Source organism: Pezoporus occidentalis, unplaced genomic scaffold, assembly GCF_034315485.1.
Source record: "Pezoporus occidentalis ecotype Australia unplaced genomic scaffold, CSIRO_AGI_Poc_V1 ctg4, whole genome shotgun sequence".
NCBI classification, from domain to species: domain Eukaryota; kingdom Metazoa; phylum Chordata; class Aves; order Psittaciformes; family Psittacidae; genus Pezoporus; species Pezoporus occidentalis.
In genome coordinates, this window is record NW_026915724.1 from 6,685,073 (window position 1) to 6,704,058 (window position 18,986).

Genomic DNA, 18,986 nt, shown 5'->3' on the forward strand with positions numbered 1-18,986 from the left:
GTGGATTTTATAACTGTACGGAATTATAGCTCTTTTTTTTTTTTTTCTGTATTTCATCTGTGTAGATAGAAATGCTTCAAATTTCAGCATTATGTTCAAATTTGATATTTGGGTTTTGTATAGAATTCTCAAGCTCCAGTGAGGGTTCTTATATCTATTCAGGCCCCCAAACTAGAGAAAGTCTTTGAGAGCTTTGCATTTAGCAGTAATGAACAGGATGCTTAAAAAACAAATTTGTAGGATACTCTGCACAGTGGGCACTCAAACTTTATTTTTTTTTCTCCTTTCAGAACCAAAACATGAAGAGCAGACTGAGGCTGAAGATACAGGTATACATATACATACACACACACACATATACATTTATATATATGTGTGTGGGCAGGGTGTGTGTTTATTCCAACACTCATCCATCATCTCTGTGTATTTATATATAAGGAGCATATTAGAAAAATCTTTGTTTCCTATGTAGTTAAAGTAGAAAAACCTCCTAAAGAAATGTTAGTGGAATATGAATTGGTTTTGAAGTCAGAGAAATATTTCAGTTGAGTTAGCATAAAAATCATTCAAATAATCCTGTTATTTATATATATATATTGAAATATGTAATCTGTGTGATCTTCAATCACGATATATTGCCAGTTATACCACAGGTTCATTACTGTCTGTGTAGATACAAAGTTAGGGTTTTAACTATGAACTTAGGCACCTTCTTTTAATATGCCATTCTTAAGGACTCATCTCTAAGATCTCAAATGAAACAAAGTTCATATGTGAGGCTTTTTATGGACATTTGGGACACAGTAGTTCTGCTTAGACACTCAACCTGCTGCCTGCCATGAGCTTTGCTCATAACCCTGTAACTGGTACTTAAGGTGATTTGAAATTTGAAGGCTGTCAATACTATGTCTGCTTTGATGCATACTTTTTGCTACTACCTTTGTGTAATAAGCAGAAGCAATTTAAAAATTACTTGTCTGCAGTGCTCTCTCTGGGTCCTGTATGCTTTGTGGTCTTGAAATAACAGCTCTTTTTTTTTAAGACAGTCTTAGAATCATAAAATCATAGAATAGTTAGGGTTGGAAAGGACCTTAAGATCATCTAGTTCCAACCCCCCTGCCATGGGCAGGGACACCTCACACTAAACTATGTCACCCAAGGCTGTGTCTAACCTGGCCTTGAATACCACCAGGGATGGAGCATTCCCAACTTCCTTGGGCAACCCATTCCAGTGCCTCACCACCCTTACAGTAAAGAATTTCTTCCTTATATCCAATCTAAACTTCCCCTGTTTTAAGTTTTAACCCATTACCTCTTGTCCTATCACTACAGTCTCAGTCTTCTTAAACTGCTGATTGAAAAAGATATGATTGTTTAGTTTAGAATGAAGTCAAGAAATTCTTTAGTATAAGTAAATTTTACATACCTGACACAAACCTGTTTTGTTACCTTTGGGCTCAGAAGTTTAAGAGGACAGTTAAATGAGTTAGAAGGTGCCATATTCAAATAAAAATTAAAATAATTTATCCTTCTATGGAATCCATAACTTTAAGTTGAAGAACTTGCTCATTGTCCTTCGCGAAGGAATGTAGGATTTACCAGGGAATTGCATGTTTATTAAATATAAGAAAGCCTTTTAAAGGGGAAGTTTATAGAGGGCTTTTTTTTTTTTTTTAAATCGTTTTTAATGTGTAGCAGATGGAGTTGATGCTGCAAAAGGTAAAATTTGGATTACTGATCATGCTTAGAAAGATGAAGTGTTTTCAAAATTTCAGGTTTTAAAGTTACTGTGTCTTAGTACAAACAACATTTGTTCAGAGGGTACCTAATGAATGCATCAGTTCTTCAGTGAAACAGGGAAGGAAATTTAAAAAGTAACTTGTTTGGGTTTTTTTCACCTCAGTTTCATTGAAGATCCTGTTTGTTTATAGCGGTTTATTGTTCATAGTCAAACATGCCTGTTTGCCAGCTCTGTTCTTCTGTGTTGTATGAAAGTTTCATCAGTTGAGGGTTTGAATTCATAATTGCTCTGAATTGAACATGTTCTTAGCTGTTGAGGACCTTCTGGAGGAGGTGAATGAAGCCACAGAGCCAGGTATGTATTTTGTAATTGTTATCTTAAAGTTTTTTGATGAAACAATTTTGAAATAATTTTGAAATCTGTAAATGTAAAAGCAAACAAAAAAAACACATGGAATTTTTCATTTGTGTTTTTATACTGTCTTTTATAGATGAAATATCAGAAGATTTTGATATTGGTAAAGACCTGTCAGGTATGAGGTTTTAGTTTGGGGGGGGGAAGTTCTTCCACTTAATTATTAATAAAATTAAAAAACCCCAAGCAAATGAAAAAGCAGAAAAATGTGCTATATAGATTCACAGTATGGTTTGGGTTGGAAAGGACATTTAAAGATCATCTGGTCTAACTCCCTCACCATGGATAACAACATCTTTCCCTAGACCTAGTTGCTCAAAGCCCCATCCCCTGACTTTGAACAATTCCAGGGATGGGGCAAGGGTGGATGCTATGTTTATTTAGGTTATCCATTTGAAAAATGTGCACTACTATAATTAAATGGGTAAAAAAAATATTGTTTCACACAACCAACAGTTTTAGCCAGAATCCCTTTGGGGGTGTAATAGGAATGGATGTTAATAACAAAGAGTAGCTAAACTTATGGACATGAAATGCATTCAGTACCTTCTTTCTACTCTTACCGTAGTTAGGTGTTCTGCAGTTTAAGTCTTCATTTTTGTTTGATATTAAATTGATTGGGTGGCTGGTGGGAAACAAAAACAAAATTGTAAACATACTGTGTGTAGCTTTCAACACTTAATTTTCTTTCCAACAGTAGAAAGTGAGCATACAGAAGATCTTGTGGCCGCTGAACCAGAGGCATCAGGTTTGTGTATTATCTTTTGCATGAGTTTGTTACTTAGAAAAAAAAAAGTTAATTTAGAGTAATAGGTGTGATAGAATGGAAGTCTGTGCTGCAATAAAAATATTTTTATTGCAGTTACGCTAAAAATACCGTAAGTTTTCCTGCAGTTTCTTTTTTAAAGGAGCCATGACTGTGGTGTTGGAATCTAAGGTCTTGGTTTTTTTAATGGTAATATTTTAGTGGCTTACTGATGAGCACACTCATCAGTTCAGAAAAACTTAACTTACATTGATTAAAATGGCCATATTACATCATATGAAATCAAAGATTTCTTTGCTATGCTGTGTTTTCTACCAGCTAGTCAGTACTACATACTCATGAAAGACAGTATATGTTAGAAATAAAATGGAATGTCTCTCTAGTTTTGAGCACTTAATTTATGGGCTTATGAAGTCAGCGAATATATTTTCCTCTCTTTGATTCTTATTAACTACAGCCAGCCTCCTGGCTATTTCAAATTCTTTTCTCTGACTCCCTCTATGCATGAACAGGGAGCTATGTTTAACCTTTAGTTTTTCAGCAGTAATGGCACTCAGTGACATATGACATGTCTAATTTAAACATACATATGGAAAGAAAGAACTGAATTTTGAAGTCAAGTATTTCACAGTTAGAGCTGAGGACATAATAAGTATATGAATGTTTTCTAAGCCCTTACTGTGATAGCATATGAAACTGGGGGAGATTTGTGCTTCGAATAGTTTACTTTCAGAATTTTAAAGTATCTTTTTTGAAACTCATTGGCTTACTTAAGTATTAGTCTTTCCCCTGGAAAAATTCAGCTGAGGAAGATTTGCATCCCACTTCTGCAAAAGTATCACAGAGTAGTCTTGATAGGTGTTTTGAGCATAAGGGAGGAAATGATCGTTTTGTAAATATTTAGTGAATGTCCAATTTGAATTGTTTTTATGCTTTTGACTTGCAGAAGTTCCTGTTCAAGCTGAGGATTATTCAAATGACAATCTAGTGGGTAAGTTTATCTTATATGCTTGTTGTTTTCCCCAAAGAAATGTAGCTATAACTATATAGAAAGTTTGTAAATAAATTACGTCTTGGAAGGGAGTGGAAGAACATCAGTACTGTCATTTAAGTTTTCTCCTGTTTTTGAGGCAATAGTTTTTATCTTATAGTGGATAAATGCTGATAATAGTTCCAAGTTATATGGAAGCATTCCAAATGAAACTTCAGACAGAAGAGATTACTCTTACTGCATAGGGAAACAGAAAACTTTGGGTCTCAAAATATGTGTGTATTTCCTTCCCAGAGTAACTGATGGTGGTGATACCGTTACTTCTCTATGTACCAGTCAGATCCAGTGAAGTCTGACTGTGGCACATTCTGTGGGCACTGATCTGGAAACAGGACTGTTTGTCATGCCATCACATTTTTCTTGACATAACTGATTTTAAAAACAAGAGTACTTCCAGCTTTTCCATCTGTGCCTTGACAGTAGTAAGCACATAGTTTACCAAGCCATTTTAGATTAGACAGATTGCTTCTGAATTTGAAGACTGTATTGCTACATTTCATCTGCTTTTTGGAGATAATTGTTCTAAGTTGCTAGTTCTTTTTGCAGTTGTGTTGAGTGGAACACTGAGTTGTATCTCTGGGCTGAGGTATCACAGAAGCTGCAATCCAAGAGCCCTGACAAGTATATTTCTGTTCTGTTCTCATTAGCTTGAGCGCCTTTCTGGCTTAGTCGATCTTTGCAATATGCAGAAGCTCTTGTGTGATGTGGTGCCAGGTAGTTCTGTGGGGTTTTGCTTTTCCTTGCAGGTTCTTGGGCATGCCAAAAATAGCCAAAGAAGTGAAAAAACATAGGAGGCCTTTGTGTTTGCCCAGAACAGATTTGAGGCATGGTTTAATTCATGTTTTAATTTAGATGGTAAACCTTAACTGGGGTGATCTGAAATGCTCATGTCAGTATATAACTGTGTTGTCTGTGAGGTCTTTCTAACCTTTTTATCTTAACATGGTGTGTGTTGAAATGTTTGAAGCCACGGGTATTAATAGATGCACTCTCGAAAAAAATGTTTCATAATTAATAAGAAACATTTTTAATCAAAGCTTATATTTGGCATGGGAGCAAGCAGTAGTTACCTATGGCAGCAAAGGCAAAAAGTTCAGGTGATTTGTTGTGCTTTAAGTTGAAAGTGTAGAAGAAGAAAAGATGTTTTGGCAGAAAATGGTGCTGCTTAAAATAACAAAAAGTTCGTTACAGGGCGTTACGGGACAGATGCAAAGTTTCAATAGTAGGTTGCTCTGCAGTGTCAGTTGTATTGATATGAAGATGTTGAAATGATCTCTTGACTTATATACACTATTTTAAAACTAAATTCGGAATCTAGGTATCAACTTGAAATCTTTAATTTGTGTTTTTGTGGACCATGTTCTTACCACTTTTTAGGCTACAATTTACAGCTTGGTCTTGCAGCAGTAAATGCATTTCCTACCTTCACCATAAAAACTTCAGTGTGTTGTACAGTAGTGGATGGTTTTCCAAATATTCCGTTTAGATTCATAGAGTCATTTAGGCTGGAAAATACCACAAAGATCGTTCAGTCCAACCATAAACCTAACACTGCCAAGTCCACCAATAAATCATGTCCTTCAGCATTGTGTGTACATGTCTTTTAAATACCTCCAGACGTGGTGACTCAACCAACTGCCACCTTACTACAGCCTCCTTTCAGGTAGTTGTAGAAAGTGATATTGTTTCCCCTGAGCCTCCTTTTCTGCAGGCTAAACAACCCCAGTTCCCTCAGCTGCTCCTTATAAGACTTGTGCTCTAGACTCTTCACCAGCTCCATTGCCCTTCTCTGGACCTCCTCCAGCACCAAAATGTCTTTCCTGTACTGAGGGGCCCAAAACTGAATACCGTGTTCAAGGTGCAGCCTCACCAGTGCAGAGTACGACAGGTCACCCCTTTGGTTGTAGATGGACTTTCAAATAAGGTGGTGGAATTGAACCTAATTATCCACTCTCCTTTTATTGTATTGTGATACAAAGAGATTCCTTACTGTTTTCAGACATGATTAGAATAAAAAAATAACTTGTATTACTCTGAAATAGTATATATTTCTGATCCTTTTGAAAGGGTTTTTTAGATTTGATTATTTTTTTTCTTTTTTCCCTTCATGAGGAAGAAGTGAAAGAATCAATCACAGAATCATAGAATGGTTTGGGTTGGCAGGGACCATGTAGTTCATTTAGTTACGACTCCCCCTGCCATGGGCAGGGACGTCTCTCACTAGATTAGGTTGCTCAAAGCCCTGTTCAGCCTGGCCTTGAGCACTTCCAGGGATGGGGCATCCACAACTTCTCTGAGCAACCTGTACTGGTATCTCACCACCCTCACAGTAAAGAATTTCTTTCTGATGTCATATAAGTCTCCCCTCTATCAGCTTAAAGCCATTCCTCCTTGTTCTGTCATTAAATGCCCTTGTAAAAAGTCCCTCTCCAGATTACTTGTAGGTCCCACTTTAGGTACTGGAAGGCTGCTATATGGTCTCCCCTGAGCCTTCTCTTCTGCAGGCTGTTTATTCAGTTATTAAACACAAAATAACTACTAGATGTAGTACCGTGTACGTGATTCTTTGTTTAGCAAGTAGAAAACGAAAATAATTTGGTCAGCATAAAATCTGCGACAGTGTGCTGACATACTCAAGAATCTTTAGTACTTTGTGTAGTTATGTGGGAACCACTTTGAAGGCAGAAGAATCATTGTGTATCAGTTTATGTAAAAAGCTCATTGTTTTGGCACATAAAGTAAAATTCAAATAGCATCTCTGAAAATTAAGAAAAGAAGCAGGAGATGTAATTAAACTACTAATCAGGAATAAAAATTTTACTACTGTTATTATGTTTTCCTGCTATTAGTTGTTTACCTGCCTTTTTTGGATGTGAAAAATTCAGTTTGAAGGCAACATTATTCTCACATATTCCTCTTAGACTGCAAAATTCATATTTATTACTTTGGGATTTTCATTATTATTTGTGATGGAGGATTCAGTATGAGAGGGTTTTGTTAACAGAAGTCCTTTTTTTGTTCATGTGATTTCATTTCTCAGATATTCAAAGCTAGTATTTCCTGTTACGTCAGCAATAATACTAGTAAAGTTCATTGTACTAGAGACAGTTGAGAACTCTCTTCTGAATGAAGAACATGTTTATATGCATATATATATGCTTTTTACATATATGAAAGGTTTTAGCTGTTTATATAATAAACATATCTTCAGGCAGCATAAAGGATGTTCAGAAATACCACTGTAAAGTTCTTATTCTTCAGTAATTTAAATACGTACAACTTTGTTTGAAGCATGACGGCACCAGTTTTTATCAGGTTAGAAGCTGTTGTTTCATTTTATCTGAAACATAGGATCTTACTTGTTTTGGAAAGAAAACAGGAGATAGGATTAATTTAGTTATGAGGAACATTCTCATATCCCCAGTGAGGAGATTGGGTGTGGGACTTGAATATGCCAGAATGCAATTGAAATTTTTTGCTGACTTCAGGGCATAGCACAAAATAAATACAGTAGGCAACTGCATCCTTAGGTATCTGTAGGTATGGTTTTCCAATTCTTTTAAGTTTGCTTCTAAAACAATTACCGGTATTTCTTTTCAGCAGGAGGCTATTTGAAGTAGTTGTAGTCTGTAATCTTGTAAACTAATGCACTTAAGTGGTATGAGAGGTCAGCTTGAAATATTTCCTATTTAAGATTTTTTGCTAATCCTGTTTTACACTGGCAGGGAGGGTTACTTGCTGAAGACCTATTTTAAGGGAGTCATATTATAGGTTTGGGGATATTTTTACTCTCTCTGTCTTAGAGTATTTTGATCCCTCTCGTAAATGTTCAGATTTAAAATATCTAAGGTTTGTTCCACCACCCCCTTCCCACTTCATCTACATTTATTTTACTGCTGAAATCCTTTACCTGTAGAAAAGTTTCCGCTTTAGAACTTTGACCCTTCCTCATTCCCTGGCTCCTTTTTTCCCATTTTGAGTGTCCTTGACATAAAAAACCCCTAGTGAGTTTAATGTATTTGTGCCATGGCCTAGATTTCCTTTACAAGGTATATGAAGTGCCATATATTGAGGAAAAAAGTTACTGCTTAGGTAAATATTTAAAAGTTTATATTTCCCACCTTACCTAGCAACTTTGTGCATATTCATTATGATAGCTCCTAGAAATGGTAGCTTTTTCAAATTAACTAATCCGATACAAAGTTGCATTTTTTAGCATTTAAGTTTAAGATTTTTTTTTTCTGTGGTTGTTCTAGAGTAAGTTGTGTTTTGGTTGGTCCTTTAATATAGATTTCCCCTTATTTTTTCAGATACTTAAAGCTTCAAAAGAAAAGTCCCTACATCAGGAGGACCAGCCCTAACCATACGCTACAAAAGGGGAGCAGATGGTTGTAATAGATCTTATGATGTAATTACCAAGCAGTTCAGGGTTTGGAGAATGAACACTAAGATACTGTAAATGGGTTTTAGCCAACTGTCATTTTAGTAAGGTTTTTTTAACACTTGAATGTTTAATTTACATTCCTGTCTGATTTCTCCCCTCTCCCCCCTTGGTCAAGTTTAGTGAATTCATTATTTTTCTTCTGTGTTTGTGATGGAGTTGCGACTTTGAGCTACATTTCTGATGTGCTGTTCAAGCAATTGTTAATAATCTATTTATAATGCAGCAGCAAGTACACTTTTTTTTTTCCAGATTTTAGTATATATCTTTTGTTGTGGATTCATACAGTATGTACAGAGCAGTTTGGTCACATGAGACATATAATATTATGAATTCTTAGATGTCTTACAACTGCTGATATAGCATACAGCCTAACTGCATTTTAGTGAAAACACAAATCAGGCACACACTATGCTGTGAAGTTTGAGTTGCATCTCTTTGCACTGATGTTATGTCAACAGTTACACTACATGAATTTCAGGTATTTTTAAAATAGTCTAATAAGGTACAAAATGTGTGTGTTTAATTCATGGTAGTAAAAAGGCAGTTTACTAAATTACTTTTTTCTATGTGTGAATTCAAACCTTTTATTTATTAACATTTGGTTTTTAAAGCAAAAATGTATAGAAACTGCGTAATAGCTTGGCAGGGAGTCTGTACATTGCAGTGAAACTGAGTTGCTGGAATCAAGTTGAATTCAGTAAAATAATAAAAATAATAAGAAATAATGCTGAATTTAGTAAGCTTTCTATACAGTGAATTATTTTAAGTCAAATTTGCTTAAATACAACGTGTAAAATCTATTTAAAAAAATTGAAAATTCAACCTTAAGAAAACAGGATATCAAAATTTAAGACCTAACATCATAAATGCTCTTGTAAATGGTACGTCTGATATTTAGACTTCAAGTGATTTAGAATTTTAACGTAACAGGTGTACTTTTTACCTGTTCTGTGCTGCTGTTCCACAATTACAAAGACTTTGTTGTTGTTGGCATTTTGCATGTGTTCCTTTTTGGCTCAGGAATGATTGCTGTGATTTTAGGAAATTGCTAAGCCTGAAATAGGAGGTTAGAAGAAATAAGATAAATTTTGAAGGATAAAATAAAATCAGTTTGGTAACCCTAAAGGTGGTTGCCTTTTGTTTGACAGGGAAATTTTAAACTTCCATAGTACTGTTTTGAAGTCAGGTTTTTAGTTGCTAACGTTTATAGTGAAAGGGGCATCATATATGCTTGCCTTTTTTTGTTTGGCGTTTCAGTAAGACTCCACTTAAGTGAGTGGTACCTCTGATCAACAAACACAGATGTCCCAAAGTGGTTTCTTTAGACTTTTCAGGAAAGCAATAATACTCTTAGACTGTGATGTGCTTTGGGATGGGATATTCTGGTAAAATTACCTGTGATTGTGAATTGCAGAGCAATAATTTTTACAAAGCCATATTCTGTCAGGAAGCTTGGGAATAATTTTAGAATGGTATATGGAAGACTTTTGATATAACAGTGGCAGCCTATTTGTAGAATTATGGGATGTGAGAATATATTATGCTGTGATCAACTTCTAAGTATTTTGTAACTGGGTATGTGATTTTACGTGCTTCATGTTTACAAAAATATGCCAAGCTGAGCAAGGTCAAGTGAACGATTAAAAAATGTATATTTAATCTGTTTTAATGTTTGGCTGCAATAAAACACAGAAGAATCTATTTGTCTTTCTAGTGTCATTATTTTTTCTAAAATGTGGTAGATGTTAATTATGGGGATAAATACTTGCCCCATCTACTAATGAACATTATTATTTTTCAAAGTTACAATTTGGAATGTTTAAAAATATATTTGAGAGATATTATTTACAAGGAGAAAGAAATGTAGCAAGTAGAAGAATTTTTTTTCTGGATGGTATTGTGTGAAGGAAATGGGCATTTCTTTAAGGTCTGTGTCTTCAATAATTGTATTGTGTTTCTTCTTTTTGCAACCAGTTTGGCCTGAGTTTTGCCCATGATATATAATTTCTATTTGTAACTAAAAAGGATGAGATATCGGTCTTTAACAGCCATAAATGTGTGTGGGAAGTATAATATCTACCTTTCATAGAGAAGTATTCTGGGTTATGGTCCAAAATTTAAACCAGAAATCTAGCAAGGATGTTATGTCTTTGCAGTTCTTTGGTTTAAAGCAAAAGTATTCCCTGATCTTTTCAGTTTTCAAACACCTCCATATTTTTATGATGAAATGCTGCTGAATAAAGAACAGTAGTTCAAGAAAAGTAAAAAGATTTCATTTTTATGTTTTCACATTGCTACATTGCTTCTTGCTATATCTCACTGAATCTGTGAAATCTTGGATTCAGTTGCTTTTCTGAAAATTACAGAAAGAAATATCAATAAGGAAAGCAAATTTAAATAAAATACTAAAGTTTAATTTTAATATTAAGAATTTAAGTGACTTTCTCATTCTTAGTGATAGGAAAGGTATTGTATCATGACCCTATTCTTTCTAAGAAGTAAATTGATAAGATTAAATATAGGAAAGAGACTGGAAAATGTCATATTTTTACTGAATATCATTATGTAATTTTGAGTTTCGAAAATTATGTACATTTAAATAACAAATTGTATTGTACACTTACAGTGTTGATTTGGTTTCTTGCTACAAGGTCTGAAACTATTTTCAGTTGGCTAATCATTTGGGTCATGGTTACATGCACTCACAAATATTTATAGACATACTGTTATATGAAAGATAAATTTATTCTTTATAATAGAAACCTTCTTGGGAATACCTGGTGCATACGTTACACAGTGATAGCAGTCCTAGACTGTAGAGATTGGTTAAAACAATTTTGTCTGATCTTGAACTAGATTTATTTTGCTGGAAACAGAAGTTGAGTAATGGATGAGAGTGGTTTGAAGAGCTAGGAAATTTTTTTTGTTGAAGTTAATGACAAAGTAGTCTCAAGGTTTACTATCATATCCCTGTATCAAGATTATATGATATTTACTATCATATCTTTGAGAGAGCATATTTTTAAACCTTTGTCAGAAATAGCAGATGCTAATTTAGCAGAATACAGTTTGAAAAAAGTCTGAGAATTTGGAGAATAGATCCTAGTGCATAGATAGGTGTAGAGAGCTGTAGGGTTATATGTTGCGTGAGCCTCAGTAAGGAAATGTGAAGCTAGGCAAGAAATGGGAGGTAGGAGCAGGCTATAGAGTGATTAGTTCATACCTCGTTCTTCCTGTGATGGAAGAGAAGTTGCAGAAATAACATGATTGCCCAAGATGGGTGGAAGATGGTCACTGAGTAGAGGGAATTAAAGAGGAGATGTCAGGTGAGAATATCAACTGTTGCTGATAAGGCAAAAGATTCAGAGAAAATGGATGGCTAAGTAGCATGTTATATAATGGTTTACTATCCTGTCATGACTTGTTCATGTGCTTTTAGTTGCTAAAAATAGTAGAAATACGAGTATATAAACCATTGTGTTTCATCTGGAGCTGCATTATTGCTCTTTTTAAAAATACTGTATTTCTGATGCCATACAGATGGACATGGCCATTTTATGTATTGTGTGGTATATGAGAAAAAAAACAAAACAAAACAAAAAACAAAACAAGCAAAAATAACCAAGCCAATATTTTAGCAAGTACTGAAACACGCTTTCGTTAATACACCATTATAGTAATAATATTCCTTCTCCAGGTTATTGCATAGTATGTAACTGGCTCTATAGATCTTTTTGTCATTTCTTTCAGTTTAATTTACAATCTGGATTTTATGATGCAATTGAAGAGGTGAATGACTTTTAATGTGGCCGTATTTATTTAATTTACCATATCATAATCAAGTTAATACTTATTCTGCTTTGTGCTGAATATAAAAATCTTTTGTACTGTCCGCACATTCTGTAGTAGTAGTTGTCACCTTGTAGTAAAGGGTCAAATTAGAACGTGAAATAGTTTGATTTCTTGTGTGTGTATAACTCAGTTTCTCCAGGAAAAAAAGCAAAGGTTCTCAGTGTTTATATCTGGTGTATTCACAATATAAAGCTTCTGAGCAGTCGGTTTGATTGAATATCCTGACAAGCTGTCTTTAATTGACTTAGGAATGAAATAAAATGTTTTTTCTAGATATAAGTATACCTCAAAATTAAAGAGTATATGTTAGAGAGGAAAATAACTGAAAAACCAACTGACCTCTTGTTTTAGTGTTTTCACTTGAGCTTATTGGGAGGAAATACTGGAAGCTTATTGGGATGAAACTGGAAACAGAATATTAGAATTGTGTGGCAGGATGCTTTAAATGTTACAGAGTAGGGCAGGATCAAAAAGTGCTGAGAGAGGAGAAAAAGAGGAGAGAACAAGCCTGTGTCTACGTACTACCTTCAGAATATGAGTGTATGTGATTTTGGAGCAGTATGTAGTCTATCTTTTGCTGCAGACTCTTGTGCTTAGTTAATATTTACCTGTGCATTCAGATGCTTACAGTATTCATGGGTTAAATTATTTTAAAAGGTGAAGCAAGACCAAAGCTTCCAAGTTCCCAAGTCACTTCCGAAAATGCGACCTGGGTTCCCAAATGATTTTAATATTTTGTGCATTTTAATCATAAATATATGTAGTAAGCTAGTGGTCCCAAGAGTTTTTACTTATTGAACTGGTTTTTTTATTCCTTGCAAAATAGCTTGCATTGTAAATGCGTATCATCGAAATCTACCAAATATCTAAGGGGAAAAAGTTTATCAAATCTTTTGTGACAGGAGCAACAAGGTAATATTTGAAGTGTCTGTAGAGAAAGAGCTTTATGTGACTATATAGTTCAGACAGTAATCTATGGTTACTTCAAAAAATAAAAAAGTTTTTGGCCCAGTGATATTTTGCATGTAAGCTGCATTTTATTGTATCTTTTATCATAAACAGTTAACATAAATTTATTTCAATGAAATAATATTTTTAATATTCTAGGGAAAAGTGAAAAAGAAACTGAACAAGACAAAACAGAAAAAGGTAAGTCTGAAACTAACATTCTGTTCTTCTGAAATTCAAAAGCATGCTTTCTGAGAGGATTGATTTAAATCATATCAAATAGTAGTGAAGCTTTGTTCCTGGGCAATGTAGATAAACTGGAGTTGAATAAACATCCAAAGCGTGTTTGCTTTTGTAAGTGGATAGACATTTCCAAAGCTGACATCAAGATACTCCCCTCTTACATTGTCACAGGCTGCTGTTAAAAACTTCTGCTGTTTCGGGAGTCAAATGTTCAGTGTTATACTCCTAGATTAGGACTCAGGAGGTCACCAGCCCCCTCCTGCATCTGGAGGTGAGAGGCAACCTGGGCTGCCCAGCCAAAAAAGCTGGGTTCAGCACTGTCTGCTGTACTAAGCCTGGGGAGAGAGGTGGCACTAAAATCAGTCCTTGTCAACTCAGGAAGGCTTAGGAACATGCAGAGGCAGGTTTGGTTGAAAAGTGAGGTTTTGCTAAGAGTATTTGTGAATTTGTTCTCCTTACAATCACACTGGTGATGGCACCATGTGTTCCCTGTAACTGCATGGAGCTTGCACTATCTCCTTCATTGGGATCAGAGTCTATCTGATTTTTGCTTATATTGGCATGTATTGAATATTCATTTATATTGGTAAAGAATTTATATAATAATAGGAAGAATCATTCTTTTGCAATGAGTTGTTTCTTTCATACACTGAATATCAGCATAGGTAGTTACAATAATTTTCACTTTTCAAAACTGATAAAACATGAAAGTGAAAATGAAGTTGGAGCACACAGTTGTGTTGTATCAGGGACAGAGGTATACATAAGCCACGCTTAGGATGGTGTCATTCCACAATTAGCCCCACAAGTGTCATTCTGATACCAGGGTCAACATTCACCTCAGTTTACTATAGGTCTTTATCTTTTCATATGGTATGTAGGATGTCCAAAGTGACACCTGTAACCTGCATAACCTGTGGAGGTTATATGCAGTTCTGGCTAAATGTAGGTTTTTTTTGCTGTAGGGTGAGATGAATTGCCACCTAAACTTGACTGAGAACCTTATCCAGAGCTCCACTGGCTATGGGAAGAGCTTACATGCTTAGCTCACCTCCAGCATTATCACATCAAGTTGAATGGGCTGAGTTCCACCCATGTAAGCTCTACTTTTAAGGGTATACATACTACCTGTTGATTTACTTACATATTTAGTTGTAGCCTGCATCAAAAATGAGCTCTGGGCAGAATGACTGATGTTGTACTTCATAGAAATGTAGTTCTCAAAGCCCAAAACTGCTGCACAACACCATCCTGAACTAAATGTATAGGACTTCAGAATATTAGCATGTATTTTTGTACAGAAAGTCAATGAAAAAATTTATTCCCGGTCTTGTCAAACGGTTGCTTGATTCTAACCTTTGAATGAAGCCAAAAGATTCCATGATGAAAGGGAGAGGTGAATGATGGAAATGCCTGGCAAAAATAAAATTATCATTCCACAATTGTTTCTTGCAATCAGCATCTGACCAGCCAATAGTAATTTCAGAAGAAAACCCTGTAGAATACTTTTTACTGCAAGGGAAATTGTTCTGGAATAACTGCAGCTAAAGATTTATTATAGTCATTAGATTCCACAGCCTTATTAGTCCCTAAAATGCCTCAGTTTTTATTGTCTGATTGCTTCCGCAGATAAGCTGATTATAAAGGTGTTGCCTGTTCTGCCAGTACAGTTTAGAAGGATGTTTTAATTATTGTAGTGCTACTGGCTTTAAATTGTTGAGATACGGTTACTTGTTTTTATATCTTCTAAGTTATCATTTATAGAACCCCATAAACCAAGTGGATCACTTACACTATCTGTATCTCACCTAATGAGCTTCCCAAACAACAGGACAGTGACAGAGCTTTTCATCATCATCAAATTCTCATTTGAGCACCCACTGAGAAGCAGCACAATTTCAGAAACTAATTTGGGTAACTATATGGGCCTAGTATGAGGAGAGAGGACAATTACTTGGGTAAATTTTTGAATTGTGGGTAGAAGTGATTGGTCAGCTAATGTGTATATACATGTTTTTCAGCCCATAACTGAAACTGGAACTTGGAAGGTTGGAGTATTTGAGGGAGGGTTTGGGTGGAATTAGTAAAACAGAAGGTCACAAAATTAATTGGAAATATTACAGACGGTGATCATCTTTATCTTTGTCTTCTAAGGCACCCTTCCACAAGTTGCCAAGAGCATTATTACTGAATTTGTATCGCAGCAGGGATAGGAGGGGGTTTAGAAAACCAAGCTTATGGCTCCCCTGGAAATGGCTTCCTTAGAATTTGATGGTTTAAGAAGGAGAACTGGCAAGAGGAGCCTTTGTTAAGAAGGAGAACTGGCAAGAGGAGCCTTTGTTAAGAAGGAGAACTGGCAGGAGGAGCCTTTGCTGTGAGTGGCTGTGAGACCACATCACATTAAGAAGATTTTTATTTCAGATCAGGCTTTGAGATGGCACCCCCCACTTGTCTACTTCTGTCAATGTGAGAGAAACAAAGACATCATTATATGGTTACGACCTCTACAGTTTAGAACTTAAACAAAACTTACCTGCTAGTCATAAGCACAGCTTACAGTTAGTGCAGCAGGATTGTTTCAGTGTAGTTTTCAATGCAAAAACTAGAAACCATCTGTCCTCAAGGTGGCTGTGAAGACTGTGGTTTATCTTGAATCCTTATGCCTATGAAGTAATTAACTAAAAGCCAGAGTTGTGGCTGCTTTCTGATTTGAATGCCAGTAGTTGCAGATGCAAGATAGAGGAAGCTGCCAGGAAAGCTCCCTTAACATACTATAAGGTAAAGTGGAATAAAAAAACTAACCACAAGTTAAATCCCACTTATGAGGTGGTTTGTTAGAAAAGCAGCAGTGTCATTCTATCCTCATTTTCTCTCCCCACACCCTCAGAGACTGGGATGTTATGGTGTTGCTGTTTCTGAGGAACTAGAAGTTTAAAGACACGTTTAAGAAGAAATACTCATGCCAATTGTGTAATATGGACTCATAATCGCTGAGGAGTCTACTGCCCCTCTCCATTGACTGAATCCTACAGCATTAGTTTCCAAACATTAAAGCAGTACAATTTAGCTGATGTGGAAGGCACCCTTTTTCCCAGACCTCAGACTTGAACCAACCAGCATGTCAGTCATCACTATCAATGTATGGGACAGGTCCAAGTTGCCAGCTCCAGTGCAGCAGGTAAAGCTTGCCCTCCCGCTCCACCACTTTCCTAGGTTCTGAACATAAGAAAGAGAGCAGAGGACTTAGGAAAGGTATTAGTACTGAGAGCAAAAGATGGAGGAAGAGGAGAAAAGGGCAGCAAGAATGGGTGGAAAATGGCCTTAGCTAGTCCCAGTTGGGATTTCTTCCTGGCCATAGTTGCACATCAGCTAACAAGCTCACTTGTTTGTGGTGTCCTTCTTCCTGGCAGTGCTTATCATGTCAGAATCAAATCACGGAATTGTAGAATATCTGCTCCCAAATTTTTGCAACGCACAAGAGTGAGAGATGATTTGTATTAAGTGTATGGAAGTGCTTAGTGGTTTTCAGAGATAAGCACTAATTGTTCTGAGATTTTTAGTAGCAGTGTGATGTTGCCTCCCACTTACTTTGCTCAGGAGCAAAAATGTGCATGTGTCCTTTAATCAGAGGTTTGGAGGATGTCAGTAAGGAAAAATCAGTTCATGCTATGTGTTGTGTTCAAGGTATCCCATTCTTTAAATGATCTTTTCAGAAAACAACTAATCTAAGTCTTTACAGTGTAGACAGTATCTGAGACCCAGTTAAAAATAACTTGCTGTTAAAATGCTAAGTGCATGGTGTAACTGTAGGACATAAAGAAATTGTATTGATCATGAAAGATAATTGTGATAGTATTCAATATTTTCTGTGCTTGTTAATGAAATTATTAACTCTTTTGAGATATCAGGCTGATGTCTGATCAGTTTGGTCAAAGGTGTTTCCTCTTTTAGGAGAATGAAGTTTTCCTTAGCCTCCCTTTCAGGAGAGGCTAGAGAGGGTTCATTTACTCCATTACAGAAGTATTCTTACTAGTTATTTCTGATACAATATTTCTACAAGTTTGTTACAATATTTCTACCAGTTTGTTCTGTATTGTTTTGGAGTTATGATCAGATGTAATTAATTTTTTGCCATGTACTGTGTACCAGTCACTATTACTTTCCATACATTTTTTTCCCCTGGTACTTCATGATATTGGTTTGAATGCACTTACCACATTAACATAATTGGCTTACCTGGCATTTTACACTGACTTCAAACTTTGTGTTCTACACAGTTCTACAGGAACATACAGACATTTGATCATTTGAAGACATTTGTCTAGAAATTTTGGAAAAGTTTCATTTCTCAACTGTTATTTCCTGAAATATCTTTTTGTATTATAAGTTGTAAAGCATCCCAAAATCATGTTTGCTTTATAGTTATGTGAATAAAATCAACATAAAAGTTGCAAAATTGTTTGCCTGGACAGTTACTTAAAAGAAAATATAGATCTGCTTCAGATGAAGATTTACAGAACTTGATTGTTAATGTTACTAGCCTTTTGGTTTTAGAGCAGAAGTTAATAATAGAGCCAGTAATTCAGAGTGCTTTCACAAGGCATTCTTTTAATCACTTGTAGCTTTTCTGAAATTATATTTTGCCCTGGGAAAGCTCATCTTGAAAATGCCTTTCTGAAAATTGGGTTTTTTTGGAAGGTTTCAAGGAATAGATTCAGTAGCTTAACAAGATGTACTTTGCACTGGTTGATTTGATATTTTCTTTGCCCCCCAGTGTTTAAATGAAAAAATAAAAGGAAAAGCTTTTCTTGTGAACTTAGTGTTTTTTTTTTCCTTTGTAAGAACATGTAGTATTAACACCTATAAAATATTAGCTCACACATGCACATGCCAGCTAGTAATCAGTGGAGACACATTTATGTTTGGCCTCTGTATTTCATTATCCATCCCCTGCCCAGTCCCTGTTTGCTGCTGTATCTCCACATGTCTCAAAGTGGATGGCATATTCTGATCTAGATTTTCAGACCTGAGCAAGATTTCCTTTGATGCCATTCCTTGCAGCTCTGAACTTTCTACGAGATCAGGTCGTGAAAGCAAGGAGTGAACTGTTTCCTCAGTCACACTATTGGCTTCCAAACAGTCTGTGGAGTAAGAGTTAGTATCTAACAGTAATGGCAGTGAATGAGGAGAACAACCTGGATGGGACTCGGTTCCAGATCAAGACATGTGCAGGTGGATGCACGTGCTGGTGTGGTGTCCAAACTGCATTATATACAGTGGCCATCTGTACAGTCAGTGGAACATTCAGCTAATCACCTAGTAGGTGTTTACATCATGCTGAACTCACTTTTTAGACTCCATGGGCTGTAATGACTAGATTTCTAAAGGTTGCAGCAATGTATAGGTGTCTACGTAGAGAAACCTAAACTTAGCTGCCTTAATTTTAAGCTGTCAGAGCACTAGTGACAAGCTCAACTGATGACTAAATGAATGACCTTTTAGCTAGAGAGCAAAGAGCTGTGCCGTC

At 35.8% G+C, this 18,986-nt stretch overlaps 1 protein-coding gene across 7 annotated transcripts in view; it reads left to right on the top strand.

Annotated features, from left to right (window-relative positions):
• The window catches only part of ASPH (aspartate beta-hydroxylase), a 111,514-nt gene that overhangs the window by 49,631 nt on the left and 42,897 nt on the right, over positions 1-18,986 (top strand). For 4 of the 7 annotated variants that reach the window (XM_062633302.1, XM_062633304.1, XM_062633305.1 and 1 more), the window contains 6 exons: positions 291-329; positions 2,051-2,095; positions 2,232-2,273; positions 2,853-2,903; positions 3,868-3,912; positions 13,376-13,417. In XM_062633302.1, the coding sequence (XP_062489286.1) occupies positions 291-329; positions 2,051-2,095; positions 2,232-2,273; positions 2,853-2,903; positions 3,868-3,912; positions 13,376-13,417 (264 nt within the window). The remainder of the gene's footprint in view (positions 1-290; positions 330-2,050; positions 2,096-2,231; positions 2,274-2,852; positions 2,904-3,867; positions 3,913-13,375; positions 13,418-18,986) is intronic. The other 3 variants (XM_062633303.1, XM_062633306.1, XM_062633307.1) reach the window with 3 other exon arrangements.